Raw genomic sequence first — 18005 nt, forward strand, 5'->3', positions numbered from 1 at the left:
ATCACAACAGATTGAATACACGAGCAGATATGAGATCTAGTACCATCTATTAAGCCAAATATTGAAGAGATTTGCAAAAATAAAAACAATATCACTTTTTTCACTAAATGTTTTTGTTTAGAAAAATATAGTTACTTTGAATAAAAATGTTATTTAACATGTTATAAGTTTAAGTTTATAGTTATAACATGTTATAAGTTATAAGTTTATTATTATTTAACAGGTAGTAATTATTTTTAAAACCCCTATTTTAATCTATAATATAAAAGATACCAATAGATATATAAACACATGTTATAACATATATACACAATATAAACACATGTTCTTTAGAGTTACCGATGATTTTTAAGAGTGTAAAGGGTCCTAAGACCAACAAATTTGAAGATATCTGTTCTATATCACATCATGTTTTGTACAATAAAATTACAAGAACCATTGTCTAACTTATGTTCTCATTTCAAGATAGCACCTGCATACAAATGTTTTGAATTTGCATGTATGGCAAAAAATAAACTAAATATCTAAAATTTTATAATATACCATAATAAGCAACCTATATGAGGTAAAAATAACAATAACAATAACAATGATAGCTTTGTTTTTCTTAGGGAATTCAGAATTGATAGATCAGAGGTTTAGTGCAAGGCCTAGAGGTGAAATTTGATTATGATCTTATTTAATGGCACGCCAGGGCACATGCAAAAAGTGTTTTGTAAACAGTAGAATAGTCTGCATTTATTATGAAACATGCTACCTAGAACTCTGGACCCCAAAATCCTAGAAATGTTAAGACCAGCTATAGTGATATTCTCATTCTGCACTTAGAATATTTCAATATGTTAGAATTATCTTAGATCATTTTTAGTAATCCAACTATAAAGAATTAATTTTTGAACATTTTTCACAGTTGAAATGGATTCCATTACTTTTGTGCGAAATGACTTATAAAACTGATTATTTTTGTTCTCAAACCTTAATTTGTACCTAGAAGTTCTAGCCACTCTACAAATTGAATGTACAGTGAAAAATAATAATAAATAACTTTTTTTCCCCCACATTCTGCCAAATACCATGTTTGGTGCTTTACACACATTCCTATTGAGATAAAGCCCCAATAAACAGTTCCTATGTGTATTATTATCTCCCTCTCCCCATCAACAGTTACAGAGACTGAGGCTGAGAGAAGTCAACAGATCTCAAAGCTAAGCTGTTAATTGACCTATGATGCCTCTTAATATATATGATAGTTGAGTCACACATTTTATAATATTTGGTAATTTAATGGGTCCCACTGCTCTAGAGGCAAAGGATCTTCCACAGGAAGAGAAACTGCATACTAAACCTTCTCTTTCTTAGCTTCATATCCTTGGTCAAAAGCAATAAAAACTCAAAAATCTGAATGGAAATTTTTAAAAGTCATTCCCTCATATAGTATGGACAAACAAAAAGACTGTTGGACTGGGAGTCAGAAAATTTAAGTAACTAAGCAAAGCTGGGTAAGCCCCTTCTTCTCATTGGGCCTCAAATTCCTGAGGGATAGTGCAAGGAGCACTGGATTTGGAGTCGAACAACATGGGTGTGAACCATGGCTATGCCACTCACTGTGTGTTATCAAACCTCTCTGTTGGCTTAGTTTCCTCATTTATAATGTCTACCTACATTTAAAATTTTCTAGTTCTTTGATCTAGATGTTTAGCCTCTATGATGTCAATACCCTAGATAGCAAATTCCAGTAGTCTACTTGCTAAACAGTCGTAACAAGAAAATACGTGAACTTTATTCTAGGTACCCGAATGCTAAAAAACATTTTTCCCTCTGTTTCCTAATCATGGAAGGATACATAAGAAACTAGAAATGTACACGGCTTTAGGGAGGGGACTGTGGGGGCTGGTGAATAGAATAAACAGGGAGACTTGCTTTTATCACATACTCTTTGTAGTTTTTGAATTTTTTATTATGTAATGTTACACTAGTCAAAAGATTAAAGACAAAACACAGACACACATAGACACACAGACACGACCACACATGCATGTGCGCGCGCACGTAAACACACATACACACACACACACACACACCTTTCAGTAGATAAAACCCAAATTCTTTTACACAATATTCCAGTTTTTCCATTGTCTCATCTAAATCACTGGTTCTCGGCATTTGTTTGTCTGATCAGCAGCATCAGCTTCAACTGGGAACTTGTTAGCAATGCACATTCTGAGGCAACCCCGATCTACTGAATGAGAGACAACCCCGAACTACTGAATGAGAAACTTTGGCATTGGGCTGGCAATCTCTGTGTAAACAAGCCCTTGAGGGGATTCTGATACATGCTAAAGTTTGAGAACAACTATCTAGATTCAGCTTTCAGCTATGAGCTACCGTCTCAAACCCTAATCTATTGTGCCTGTATCAGAATTACCTGAAATGCTGCTTTAGAGAGGAAGTTTAAAATGAAGCTGCTTTAGAGAGGAAGTTTACCATAGTGGTTGGTTGCTTTGGCTCTGGAGCCAGACCTTATGGGTTCAAAGTCTGGCTCTTTGATTTGCTATTGGGTCACAGAGCCTTAGATCCCTCCTCATAAAATGGAAATCATAATAATAATGCCTACCTCATAAGAATGTTGTGAGGATTAAATGTATTAATAAATAGAAAGTGCTACATATTCAACAAATGTTTTCAAAAAATAGTTTGATAAAGTAAAAAAAATTATTGACTTAGTTAATTTGCATTTCTGGGATTTGGATTCAAGAAATATGTTTACTGTTTTTACAACTTAATTCTCTCTTCTCTCTTCTACCCACCCAGACCACTGCAGCTTCCTCCTCTAAATTAAGAGTCATAGTACACCTACAAAGTAGACGAGCATTTTCTGAATTATATTTCTCAAAACAATTATTACTTGGGATTTTTTTTTAAAGATTTTATTTATTTATTTGACAGAGAGAGAGATAACAAGAGCCGGAACACAAGCAGGGGGAGTGGGAGAGGGAGAAGCAGGTTTCCCGCAGAGCAGGGAGCCCAATGTGGGACTCGATCCCAGGACCCTGGGATCATGACCTGAGCCGAAGGCAGACGCTTAACAACTGAGCCACCCAGGTGCCCATTACTTGGGATTTTAATAAGTATGACACAAAGATAAGTTTCATGGACAAATAAGTTTTGGGAACTTTGTATACAAGTTAGAGAACATTCTAACTTGTGATATTTTTCCATTTCTTACATCAGTTTCTTATTTATCTTTTGTATCATCATTTAACTTGTCCATTATTTTGCCTTGTCTTACCAACTAGAATATAGGCTCCTTAAGTCTGGGATCATGTCTTGAGTATGTTTAATCTCCTTCATTGTGTGTACCTGAGCAGTATGGCAGAGGGGAATGTTTGCAAGCTTGGAACTAGACAGATTTCAATCCTGGGTTCTCCACTCCTTAACTAATGAACCATGAACATGTCACTTCACATCTCAGAATTGCAGTTTTCTCATCTGAAAAATGGAAAAAATAATTCACCTCAGAGGTTGTTGTGAGACTTAGTGGTGGATAGCTTTCAATAAATTATAATAGTCATGAATAGCAATAATTAAAAAGACATTTATTTATTTATTGTTGTTTATGTTCATTTGTGTGAGGATTAGTAATATAACATGAATAAACATCCAGTGTTTAAAAAGAAAAATGTTTTATATTGATTTTCAAATATAATAATATACTGTCTTAGTCTGCTCATAATTAAATATCACAGACTAGGCAGCTTAAAAAACACAAATCTGTGTATCACATTTCTGGGGGCTGGGAAGTCCAAGATCAAGGTGGTGGCAAGTAGATTTCATTCTGAGGACTCCTCTTTCGGCTTACAAGCAGCTACCATCTTTCAATGTGCTCACATAATCTTTTCTTTGTGTATACAGAGAGAGAGAGAGACAGACTAGTTCTCTAGTGTCTCTTCTTATAAGGGCACTGATCCCATTATGAAGGCCCCATCCTCAATGACTTCATCTAACCCTAATTACCTCCCAAAGGCCCATATCCAAATACTATCACACTGGAGGTTAAGGCTTTAACATATGACTTGGGAGAGGGGACACAAACATTTAGTCCATGACATACATATTTTAAACTTACAAAATATACTCTCAAGAAAAGCACTGTTTGAAATTGTTTCTGAGCTTTTTGGCAGAGTCCTCAAGAATAAGCCTTTAGAATCATAGTATTTTGTTGTAATGTCTAAGGACCTAGAGAGAGAAATTTAAAACACACAAAAAAAGATTGTAATGTATTTCCCAAAGTGATAGAGTGATCCTTATAGAAAAAGTAAAGTTATTGAGAAAGGTACAGAGAAATGATCAAATGAAACTTCACTGATTGTATAAGATTTCAGTTAAGGTACAAAACCAGCAATGATTTCCATTTAAAAGCCATTGTCTTCTACTGCCTATTTTCTCCTTCACTCCCTGCCTTGACACTTTAGGACTGTGACCATTTATGAGTTGTGGCCAAATTATAAATGCAGCATAAATTAAATGTTTCTATATTTTGGTTGGTTAAAAAATCTTTCAGTATCCTATCTTGAAGCATTTAGAATCTTTTTTCAGTGTTCTTTTGCAATGAGCAAAGCTTTTTTCTACTCATAGGTTGTAGAAATGTTCACTTAAAAAAAATACTTCTGAATAGAATTTTACATTTGGGTGGTGCTTTTCTCCTATAATAAAAAAAAATTACAGATATTCTTTTCAATCAAAGAATCCAAAGGAAGGGAAAGATCAGTGATTACTTTGGAAGAATGGGAAAATTGGGTCAAATGAAAAGTATATTGTCTTGACAATGATGGTAACTCTGTTCAAAATCAGTCAACATAGATGTTTCATGGGTAAAAGCTCTAAATGATTGACTATTCCCAACAAATGCTGTTTCCACCATGATTTGACTGAATTCACCTTAGACTATAGGATTTAGTACAAAAACTGGGTGAGTTTCATTGAGTAAACATTACAGAAAAGAATTAGTTTCAATTTTGTTAATTCCTTGCATTGTTTAGAAGCAGCACAAGTGACTTACCTAATATTAATGACAAAATTAAGGATAGAGTCTAAAACTTGATTCTTTGCCTACATTAAATGAAATTGATTTTACAATCTCTGAAAATAAGGATAATAGCAAAAGTTGCTTAGCATTCATTATGGGCCCATTCTAAGTGTTTTATCTGTATTTAGTCCTTGTAACACATGGTTAACTACTGTTATAACCCTCTTGTGCCCAGTGATGAAACTAAGGTACAGAGTAATTAAGTAACTTGACAAGGATATTGCTGCTAGTAATTGTTCCAGTCCAGACTCCAATCCCAGCTGGCTGGCTGCAGTTTGGTCTCTTAACTCCGGGGATATCCTGATGCTTTCAGGCAGTAGCTATTTAAGCAACTTGCCTTTTCCAAACAAGTTTTATATATCTCTCTTTAGTTATTACAGACATACCTCATTTTATTGTATTTCACAGATACTGAGTTCTTTTTACAAACTGAAGGTTTGTGGTAACCTTGCATTGAGCAACATTATCAGTGCCATTTTTCCAACAGCATTTGCTCACTTCATGTCTCTATGTCTCATTTTGGTAATTCTCACAATAATTCAAACTTTTTCGTCATTATTATATTTGTTATGGTGATCTGTGATCAGCGATCTTTGACGTTATTACTGTAATTGTTTAGGGGCACCATGAACTGCACTTATGCAAGACAGCAAATTTATCTGTAAATGTCATTTTTGTTCAAACTGGTCTAGCAACCAGCTGTTCCCCCATTTTCCTCCCTCTCCTCGGCCTTCCTTATTTGCCAAGACACAACAATATTGAAATTAGGCCAAATATTAACCCTACAACAGTCTCTAAGTGTTCAAGTGAAAGAAAGAATTACACATGTCACACTTTAAATCAAAAGCTAGAAATGATTTAGTTTAGTGAGGACGACAAGTCAAAATCCAAGATAGGCCAAAAGCAAGGCCTCTTGTGCTGAACAGCCAAGTTGTGAATGCCAATGAAAAGTTCTTTGAGGAAATTACAACTGCTACTCCAGTGAACACATGAATGATAGGAACACAAAACGGTCTTATAGCTGATATGGAAAAAGTTTTCATGGTCTGGTTAGATCAAACCAGCCCCAATATTCCCTTCCACAACAATGCCTAATCCGGAGCAAAAATCTCTTCAATTCTTTGTAGGTTGAGAGAGGTGAGGAAGGTACAGAAGAAAAGTTGGAAGCTAGCCGAGTTGGTACATGAGGTTTAAGGAAAGAAGCTGTTTCCATAACATAAAAGTGCAAGGTAAAGCAGCAAGTGCTGATTTAGAAGCTACAGTAAGTTATCTAGAAAATCTAACTATAATAATGAAGGCGGCTACACGAAACAATAGATTTTCAATATAGATGAAACAGCCTTCTATTGGATGAAGATGCCACCTAGGACTTTCACAGCTAGAGAAGAGGAGTTAATGTGTGGCTTCAAAGTTTCAAAGGACAGGCTGACTTTCTTGTTAGGAGCTAATGCAGCTGGTGATCTATTTATTTATTTTTTAAAGATTTATCTATTTATTTGAGAGAGAGAGCGCAAGTGTGCATGCACAGGCACACACATACACGGGGTAAGGAGAGGAGCAGAGGGAGAGGGAGAGAAGCAGATGCCCTGCTGAGTGTGGAGCCCAAGGCAGAGCTCAATCCCACAATCCCAAGATCATGACCTGCGCTGAAATCAAGATTTGGATGCTTACTGACTGAGCCACCCAGGCACCCCTAGCTGATGATTTTAAGTTGAAGCCAGTGCTCATTTACCATTCCAAAAATCTTAGGACCCTTAAGAGTTTTGCTAAATCTCCTCTGCCTGTGCTCTATAAATGGATGAGAGCACATCTATTTACAAAATGATCTACTGAATATTTTAAGCCCACTTCAGAGACCTACTGCTTAGGAAAAAAGATTCCTTTCAAAATATTACTGCTCATTCATTGGCAATGCGCCCTTTCACCCAAGAGCTCTGATGGAGATGTACAATGAAACTGATCTGTTTTCATGCCTGCTAACACAATAGCATTCTGTAGCCCATAAATCCAAGAGTCATTTTCACTTTTAAGTCTTATTATTTAAGAAATACAATTTGTAAGGCTATACTTGCTATAGATAGTTATGCCTCTGATAGGTCTGGGAAAAGTAAATTGAAAGCCTCCTGGAAAGGATTCATCATTCTAGATGTCACTAAGAACATTTGTAATACATGGAAGAAGTCAAAATATTAAGATTAACATGAGTTTGGAAGAAGTTGATTGCAACCCTCATGGATGACTTTTAGGGGTTCAAGAATTCGGTGGAGAAGTAACTGTAGATGTGGTAGAAATTGCAAGAGAATTAGAATTAGAAGTGGAGCCTGAAGATATGATGGAAGTGCTGCATCTCATGATAAAACATCCAGTAGATGAGGAGTTGCCTCTTATGAATGAGCAAAGAGACTGGTTTCTTGAGATGGAATCTATTCTTGGTGAAGATGCTATGAAGATTGTTGAAATGACAACAAAGGATATTACATAAACTTAATTGATAAAGCAGCAGCAGGGTTTGAGAGGACTGACTCCAATTTTGAAAGAAGTTCTACTGTATGTAAAATGCTAACAAACAGCATCACATGTTACAGAAAAATGGTTCATGAAAGGAAGAGTAAACTGATATGGCAAACTTCATTGTAGTCTTATTTTAAGAAAGTTTACAAAAACCTTCAGCAACCACCACCCTGATCAGTCAGCTGCCATCAACATCAAGCCAAGACCCTCCACAGCGAAAGGATTATGACTCACTGAAAGCTCAGACGATGGTTAGTATTTTATAGCAAAAAAAAAAAAATTAGAATATGTACATTTTAGACATAATGCTATTGTACACTTAATATTACACTGTAGTATAGTATAAACATAACTTTTACATGCACCAAATATTATAGGAAAACCAAAATATTCATTTGACTCACCTTATTGTGACATTCATTTTGTTTTGGTGGTCTGGAACCAAACCCACAATATCTCCAACTTATGCCTATATATCCCTTTCTACTAAACCTTTGCAAATACAATTAAATTCTACACATCATCTAAAATTTGTCTAGCTCCAGTGCCTTACTGATCAATTGCAGGTAGTTTTACATTTTGTCTACTAGAAGGTTTTGTTTATATGAAACAATGCATTTTAAAAAGGGAATATCACAGGATAACTTTTACATATTTCAGAAATATTATTCAAGATTTTTTTTCAGGGTACTCTCCACCTTGAAACAGGTCATTTTATTGAAGTGTGATATATATACCAGGAACTTAACATACATTTAATCCTCTTTGAAACTCTCAGTATTAGGCATTATCAACCAATTTTACAGATGAGAAAACAGGGATTAATCATAGACAGAAGTCACTCAGCTATTAAGTGGTCACACTAGAATTAGAACCCAAGCCTGTCTGAATATTTTCCACTGAATTACATTATTTCTATTGAATTAAAACTGAACAAAGAAAATGAAGCCCAAAGCCATTTATTTTTGTTTGTTAGCATCTATGTTAATAGAACATTTAATAGTATCTAATGGTTTCTAATAGTTATGAATGATGTTAAAGTGAAATTACAGATTATCCATGTAATATATTCACCGTCTCTCTTACTGATTAGCTAGGTAATTGAGGGTTAATGATACAGTAATATCTTCCCAGCCAAAACTAATTCATGAAGACCAAACTAGAGAAAAATGTAGAGGCTATTTTTAGAAAATTAAGTCAATACTATTATTTTTGTTTAATTTCAAGCATTACAACCCTCAGTAGCCTACTTTAGTAGTAGTTCTAATGTGTGAACTAAGGCAAAGCTTTACTGAGCACAACTCTTGTAATATTTAATATAGATTTTAGCTTTTATGAGCGTGTCATTTTGTGTGTGTGTGTGTGTGTTTAAATGATACTCTTGAAATATTTGCAGGGACTTTATTTAAATCCTTACAACTAACTCAGTGTGTGGTCCTACGACCAGCAGCATTTACATCACCTATGAACTTGTTATAAATGCAGGATCTAGGCCCACCCCAACCGCTGACTCTGAGTTTGCATTTTAATAAGTTCTCTTGGTGATTCACAGGCACTCTGAAGTTTGGGAAGCACTGCTTTAAAGTATTTTACACTTTCTTTGCAGTTTGTTTTTCCTTTTAATGTGTTCAATTATAGACTACAGATAACAATTCTAAAAATAAAGGGAGGAAATTTTGGTCTATCTTTTTTTTTGCAAAAAGTATAATGAACGTATTTTTATTAAGCTATAACTGACATAACATTATATTAGTTTCAGATGTACAACATAATGATTCAATATTTGTATATATTATGAAATGATGACTATAGTAAGTCTAGTAGCAGTCATCACCATACATAGTTACAAAAAAATTTTTTGCTTGTGATGAGAACTTCTAAGATCTATTCCCTTAACAACTTTAAAATATGCAATACATACAGTATTGTTAACTGTAGTCACCATGCAGGACATTATATCCACATGGCTTATTTATTTTGTAACTGGAAGTCTGTACCTTTTGACCACATTCACCCATTTCTCCCATCCCCTATCCCCACTTCTGGCAAGTGCCAGTTGGTTCTCTGTATCTATGAGCTGTTTCGTTTTGTTTTAGGTTCCACATACAAGTGAGATCATACAGTATTTGTCTTTCTCTGGTGACCAATTTCACTTATTTTGCTCTATCTTTTGAAAGCCAGTGATAATCTGAGTAAATGTGATATAACTGTTTTCGTCAAGGAGGATCCTGTATTAAAATACCTTAAGTGATTCCTAACAAGATTGCCATCAACAAAGTCAGCTGGAATGTTATGAGTTTAAATCTTTTGAATTTCAGAGATCATTGAAGAGTGTGTATTTTGCATCTAATATCTTTCTCTATAACCCAGAGATGTAAAATTCTTCCAGACTATGAATTATTAATTCAGTACAGCCCATAGTGCAGTCAAAATGTTGTCTTTTTCAATGCAGGAAGTTCTCACTTTGCACAGGGGTGGAGGACTGTGAAAAGAACCATTCAAGCTGAAACCATTCAACAGTCTTAATAATCAGTGAGGGAGGGGCCTCTGGGTGGCTCAGTTGGTTAAGTGTCCGCCATGGAGCCCCCCCCATGGGTTGGGAGCCTGCTTCCCCCTCTCCCCCTCCTTCTGCCACTCCCCCTGCTTGTGCTCTCTCTCTGTCAAATAAATAAATATTACAATCTTTAAAAAAATAATCAATGAGGGAAAACTATGATAGTTCTGCCTGAAGGTCTTTAAAACCTTTTTTTAAACATTAAATACTATTATGGTTGTTTATAAGTGTATAGGGAAATGGAAAAATAGTAAAACTTATTCATCTAGTTCACTGTCTTTGTAAACAGTAGGAACATTAAGAATTAAAGTGGGCTTTTTGTAAAAAAAAAGTTATCAAGATTAGTTTGAGCAGTACTTTCCTTCTTTTCATCATGGTAAATCATAATTCAGAGTGAACGTCTTTCCTATGCATCAGTGAATTATACTCTGGTTTATCTTCAGATCGTATAAATCTTTCGCCTTTTACTATGCATCAGTGAATTGTATTTTTAAGCTTAAATAGGCTTCCAAACTTCTATCCTTTGTGCTTTCAGTGTCATGAGACATTCCTGAGAGTCCCTTTTTTTTTAAGATTTTATTTATTTATTTGACAGAGAGAGAGAGAGCACAAGTAGGGGAAGCGGCAGGCAGAGGGAGAGGAAGAAGCAGGTTCCCCACTGAGTCAGGAGCCCCATATGGGGCTCAATCCCACGTCCCTGGGATCATGACCTGAGCAGAAGGCAGACGCTTAACCGACTGAGCCACCCAGGGGCCTCCCTGAGAGTTCCTTTAATGTGAAGTTTATTACCAGTGTCACTTCCTCTAAGTCGTCTTCATCCTTTGCATTACAACCACTTCCCTCATTTATGTCAATAAGCTTGCCGCTAAGTTCCTCTGGCAGCGTAAGGAGGGTCCCATGAAGAGTGGCAGGCAACATCCCCACAGTCAGCTATTTCTTTGGTAGCTCTAGTTATGTTTGTCCAGGCCCTGCAAAGTTGTTTGCACTGTGTGGTGTAAGTTTCTGTTGTAATGCATGCGTATCACTTGCTGTGACTTCCTGCCATGATGCTTGCAAATTTTCATTTGTATGCTTTATGTCATATTTCTTCCAAAACTCAGCTAAAGACATTGTATGATTTCCAGCTGTAGCATTGATAGCCTATTCAAAAGTCTGTGTAAGATAGGCTTTCAAAGTTGAAATAACTCCTTGGTCCCTTGGCAGGGTTAATGAAGTTGTCCTTGGTGATAAAAAGCAAGTTTTCACATTTTCATTTAATCACCAAGACAATTAGGGAGACCAAGAGCATTTTCCAACAGTAATAGTGCTATAAATATTAAATTATTATACTTATAATATCTCTCTACTGATTGACAAGAAGGCAAAACAACGGCATGAGGTACTGTTTGTGGTTTTAACGGGATGACAGATGTCTAGGGACAAATCGCTGACAGCCTTAGAAAGAAGGAATGTGACAGTTGCTGATCATGATGCGCATCTGCTATTTACACTGTGATTTGTGGGCCCCAGAGTTAAGAGTGAAATCTATGTTTTATGCAGTTACTCACAGTTAATATACAGAAGTTTGAGCGTTGGTGATGGGGGGATAATGTTATTTAATGAAACCATGATGACTGAAATGTGTTCATATCAGAACAATGCAAAGTAAGGGCTGCTTTACTGTGAGTCAAGATTAACCTCAAAACATGTTTTTATTTTAAAGAATGTTTTTATAAAAGAAAGGAAAAATGAGAAACCTCCATTATATTTGAACTGTTTAAGTCTTTGACTTCTACCTCTGAACATACATCTGAAATTTTTATTTTTAAAAGTCTCCAGTACTTTTATGACCACATGCTGAGTACATTACCCTAAACCATTGATAGATGGTTTATTCAATTCTACCAAATTTATTAAGTACATTATATACGTAAGGCACTGGGCTAAACATATTTTTTAGAAACAAACTGTTACTGGGTTTCACACATACATTGATTCCTGCCCCCACCAACACACCACACACACATGCACACGCACACACACACATGCACACACAGCCATACGTACCTGGCACCCTGCGACATAACCACCCCTGCATATGGGGGCCTCAAAGGATTTAGAAATGAATTTATCAGGGTTCACTAATACAAAGAGAAAATATTCCCTGAGCATGTATTTTATGGCAGGTCCTGGGCTAAATTCTTAACAGTATTTCATAAAATACTCAGAGCAACTGGATGCTGTCAGAATTATTAGTATCCTCTTTGCAAATGTAAAGAAACTAAGGCTCAGAGAAAAAGTTATATGTCTTGTCTATGTAAAAGGAGAATTGTTCACTAAAGCAGCATTTGCTTATGAGATATCATTCAAAGCTGAATGCCGTGTTTCACTGCATCTGGTTATAACCAGTTGAAGCCGGTAAGGACCATGAACCATGAGTTACCTTAGTCAGGGTCAGACTCGACCTACCAAATTATTCTTTCCTGACCCGTGGTTAATGGGACTTGATTTACTTAACTGTACACAGACTTGTGAATTCATTCCACCCTCTCCATACTGCAAATGTTTAATCTTTAATGGGCGTATTCCACTGTGACCACCCCCTCTTGGCACTGACTCTTCCCCTTCGGAGCACTACTCAGTGAATTTCTTCCCTGGTATGTTCCTTTGCCTGGTAGGTAAATAAAATCAGCTTTGGTTTTTGAGCTGTAGTCGTTGTTTTATTGTTTGATACCCAAGATAACACATCTACCTAGAAGTGACAGAGCTGAGGCACAAATCCATTCTAATTGACTTGAAACCTATATGCTTAATTTCTGTGTTTACCCATTAACTAAATGATGGCAGTAAATTGCATTCCAGCCAACTAGTTCCAAGACGTAAAAAAAGGAAGCTGATGCTACAGCTCTAACTCCCACTAACTCTAATTCATTCTTCCCTTTACAACAGCAAGATCCTCACACTTGGGGGTTCCTTCCTATTACAGTAATAATGGTGATGTGAATGGTAATAGCAGTGTAATAATATTAACAACAACATCAATGACAACTTAACTACAGATAGTGCTCCCTCAGTGACAGGCCGTCTTTCTTTCCCAGCTACCTCAAACCAGATATTGAAATGTCTTGTACCCTGGTGAAAACATGAAATGTGCATTTACACAATTTCTGGTTCTAAGTCTGGGTTAAAACTGGCTATACATGGAGTAGTAAGGATTGTGACAAACTACAGAACTGTGTTCATGAGAAGGCAGCGCCCATTACTCCGTTTCTGTTGCTCATCATGGAAGAATCACAGCCCGGGATTGCCAGATTTCCCTCTTTCAAGAGGCACCAAAAGCCTAGGTCATTATGTAGAGTTTACCACGCTTTAAAATACTATGTAGGGGTGCCCGGGTGGTTCAGTCAGTTAAGCATCTGACCCTTGGTTTCGGCTCAGGTCATGATCTCAGGGTCGTGAGATTGAGCCCTGCATCAGGCTCTGCACTCAGTGTAGAGTCTATTTGAGATTCGCTCCATCTGCTCCTCCCCACTGCTCTCTCTCCCTCTAAAATGAATAAATCAGTCTTTAAAAAAACAAAATAAAATAAAATAAAATGCTATGTAAACCAAACCAAACATATCTGCAGGCTGAAATGAGCACTGTCCATAGCCTCTGCTACAGACGCCCTGACTAAGAGGCAAGAAAATACAGAGGAGGCATACTGTGTGCAGCTTTCCTACTTTGTGTGGCCTTGGGCAAGTTATTTAGCCTCTGAAGGCCTCGATTTCCTTATCTGTAAAATGGGTTTAAAAATAATAACTATCTTATGGAGTTGTCATAAGGTAAAGATTAGTTATTTCTATCTTTAAAATGCTTAGTAAAATACCTAAACTGTAATGATTTGTTGTTAATGCTTTGCCCCCTTTATCTTCCTTTTTGTGGACCTGCCCTCCACATACCTCTGCCATGCCAGTTATATGCGTCCATTCCAAAGATATGCATTATGAACATCAGGCTATAAATGGCACTTTAGTTGTATAAAAACAAACAAACAAAACCTTGTGTCATTTTCAATGGCTCAGTTAAATGGCAGGGGAGTTTAGAAAGGGAAAAAATAAGCCATATTTATTTTACTAAACTGAACCACTCATTAAATGGTATTGAACCACTTGGCTGAACTGATAAAATAATTTATATGATACTGTTGTCACTAGATGAATAAGGTTTTTTGTTCAGTGAACTTGGATATGTGGCTTTTTAAAAGCTCTTTCTCCATTTTGCCTTTTAATATGTCTAACTAATGTATTTAACTTTTCAGTTTATCTTTATTGGAAGAATTTGACTGCAGCTGTAATGAACTGGAGTCTCTACCTTCTACTATTGGCTACCTTCATAGTCTTCGAACATTAGCAGTCGATGAGAATTTCCTTCCAGAATTACCCCGAGAAGTGAGGAATAAACTTGTTTCTGTTAATTAACTTTTAATGAATATGTTTTGGGATTAAGTCTTAACAGGTGCAATGGCAACATAGATTCGTGAGTTGAGCTGTCAATGTATATAGGAAACATCTACATATGTATGTGTTAATTATTCTTTTTTAAATAATAAGTGATAAGTTCTTTGACCCAGAAAATCCATTTTACTTAAACATTACTTGCAAAGAAAAGTAATAAAATATTGTAAGTTAATCAATGCTAAGGAATATAATTTTAAATAATTTAATTTAAATATTTTGCTTTTATGAACAATAATAAGTAACATTCTGGGATAATTACATTTCCATTTCTGAAGTGAAAGATTTTTAATGTAAATAGCTTTTTTTAAAGTATCATGTGGTGTGATAATATTATTTTTATTTTAGAATTCACCAAAAGGTTCTGTTAGTTTTTATTTCTAAGTGGAATTTTTATTTATTGTCAAGAAAAAAATGTGAAGTATATTTTCAATTTAGCATTTTCTACTAAACATTTCCACAATGAAGGAACAGTAGTCAATATGTCATTATTTTAGAGCCAAAAGTTATGAATAAACATGAGAAGTATCATTGTAACACGAAATAAAACTAACTTGGCTATGGAAATGTCAACAATATTTTATCTTTTGTGTTTGAGTGATCTATTAGAAACATAAATATATTAGTACTTACTTGGATGGACTGTAAAAACAATGTTATTTATGAAAACAATGAAGCTAATGAGCATTCTAATAATAAAATTATAAAGAAAATTCTTCCTAATATGCAAAAGAATATGAGATATATGTTGTCTTAACATCTAAAGGAATATATATATAATATATACACATATTTTAAAGAGAGATTATAAAAAATAAAGCAGTAGACATATTAAGAGAGTCTTAAAAGTGATAAGGAAATCTGTAAATTATTTTAATATTAAAAATTAATATAAAAATAGTTTACCGTGTATTTCTTTACTTACTTTCTTTTGTTACCCATAGATTGGAAGCTGTAAGAATGTAACAGTAATGTCTCTACGTTCCAATAAGCTGGAATTTCTTCCTGAAGAGATTGGACAGATGCAGAAGCTAAGAGTCTTAAATTTGAGTGACAACAGGTATTTCTACAACATTTCACAATCACATATTAGTTATTTACTGAAAGCAAACTATTGTTTCTTGTTAATTATTTTAGAAACATTTTCTGTGTCTTATGAAGTATATAGAATGCAGATCAATGTTTTATTGAGAAAATGGCAGAAGCTAAATTATTTATAAACTGATATTTCTGAATTTTATTATTTGATTAAATTCAGATCATATGTTGTGTGTTTAAATTATATAAAATTTATACACCCAAATTTATATACCAAAACCATCCTATATGCAGAAAGCATAATATTATGAAGACCTGAAAAAATTATAATAAAAAGCTACAAAATGTATTAATTAAAATCATGTATATAAGTATGTATGTATGTATGTATGCATATATATATGTTTTCATGTACACATTTATGTCTCCAGTAAATTAACTGGGCAATGGGTGTGTTGTCAACACCACCAGAATCCTGGTAAGAATATTGCCAATTAGCTAATACTCAAAAGTCATAAAGTTTGTACATTATTGTAAGGACAACCAAATGGTTATTTAATCATGTTCAAAGCAGGACAAAAAAAAAAAAAGAAAGAAAAGGTAGGTGCTCTTCTTGTGACAAAGGTGTTATAGTGGTGGATAAGCAAAAAGAAAAAGCGAAACTGAACTCATCTTTTTTCCACAATTGTTCTCAAATAGGAAAGGATAAAAATAAATATTGACTGAAGAGAACTGCTAAGTAGACAAAGTGATTACAGAATAGAATGTATGAACTCTGTTTTCAATAAGTTTCAGTCAGACAAATGATAGAACAAGAAACTGAGAGACTGAACAAAACTGTCAAAGATGACTTTTATGGATCATTAAGAATATTCAGATCTGTAAGTTTCAAGATAAGTGTACGAGTTCTCGTTTGTTTAAGACAAATAGTAATAATAATGTGGCTTTCAAAGACTATTCACTTAGTAATTCAATAATATTCCCACGTAAGAGAATAAAACATTTTATTAAAAGGTTTGGGATTTCGTTTTTAAAATCAAGATGACAAGGAAGCTTCACAGCTTGGTACAAGAGTAAGTCATATCAAACCAACCTCATCTCCTGTTTTGACTGAGTCACCAGACAGGAAAATGAGGGAAATGCATTGAATGTTGCTAACTTTCAGCAAAACATTTTTCAAAATGTTCTAATTAATATTCTTATGAATAAGGTTAGGAAATATGGTCATGGAGATATCATAAGAAGATGGGATTCTCAGTAGATTCCATTACAATCCCCAACAGAACTAAACTCCATTACTGTTAACTTGGTGGGAGGTTTTCATGATGAGTTATAGAAGTCTCTTAAATTCTTAGTCCACTCAACTTTTATTCATTAATAATCTGCATGATGATATAGAAAATATGCTTATCAAATATTTAAAATGACCCATAATTAGAAGTACTCCTAGTGACGTTATTTTTGACTATTTTTATTGAAATACACTTAACATATAGTGTTACATTAGTATCAGGTATACAATATGTTGATTCAATAATTCCATACATTACTCAGTGCTCATCACTATAAGTGTACTCTTAATCTCCTTTATGTATTTCACCCATCCCCTCACCCACCTCTCCTCTGGCAGCCACAAGTTTGTTCTCTGTATTTAAAGGTCTTTTTGTTTGTTTGTTTCTTTTTTCCTTTGTTTGTTTTGTTTCTTAAATTCCACATATGTGTGAAATCATATGGTATTTGTCTAACTTTTTTCACTTAACATTTTGCCCTCTAGGTCCATCCTTGTGGGACCTGGCAAACGTCAAAATCTCATTCTTTTTTGTGGCTGAGTAATATTCCATTATATATATATATATATATATATATATATATATATATATACCCACATATATATATATATATATATATATACACCCACATATATATATATATATATATATATATATATATATATATATATATATACATCTTCTTTATCCATTAATCTACAGGTAGACCCTTGAGTTGTTTCCATATCTTGGTTATTGTAAATAAGGCTACAATAAACAAAGGGGTACATGCATCTTTTTTAATTAGAGTTTTAATTTTCTTTGGGTAGATACCCAGTAGTAGAATTACTGGATAATACAGTATGTCTATTTTTAATTTTTTAAGGAAACTTCATACTGTTTTCCACAGTAGCTGCACCAGTTTGCATTCCCACCAACAATGCAGCAAGGTTCCTTTTTCTCCACATCCTCGCCAACACTTGTTATTTCTTGTCTTTTTGATTCTAGCCATTCTGACAGGTATAAGGTAATATCTCATTGTGGTTTTGACATGCATTTCCCTGATGATGAAT

At 34.7% G+C, this 18005-nt stretch overlaps 1 protein-coding gene across 2 annotated transcripts in view; it reads left to right on the plus strand.

The window, feature by feature from the left end:
• Positions 1-18005, plus strand: part of LRRC7 (leucine rich repeat containing 7) — a 410462-nt gene that overhangs the window by 285766 nt on the left and 106691 nt on the right. For both annotated transcript variants that reach the window (XM_044914052.1, XM_044914051.1), the window contains exons 11-12: positions 14431-14560; positions 15571-15686. In XM_044914052.1, the coding sequence (XP_044769987.1) occupies positions 14431-14560; positions 15571-15686 (246 nt within the window). The remainder of the gene's footprint in view (positions 1-14430; positions 14561-15570; positions 15687-18005) is intronic.

Source organism: Neomonachus schauinslandi, chromosome 4 (genome assembly GCF_002201575.2).
Source record: "Neomonachus schauinslandi chromosome 4, ASM220157v2, whole genome shotgun sequence".
NCBI classification, from domain to species: domain Eukaryota; kingdom Metazoa; phylum Chordata; class Mammalia; order Carnivora; family Phocidae; genus Neomonachus; species Neomonachus schauinslandi.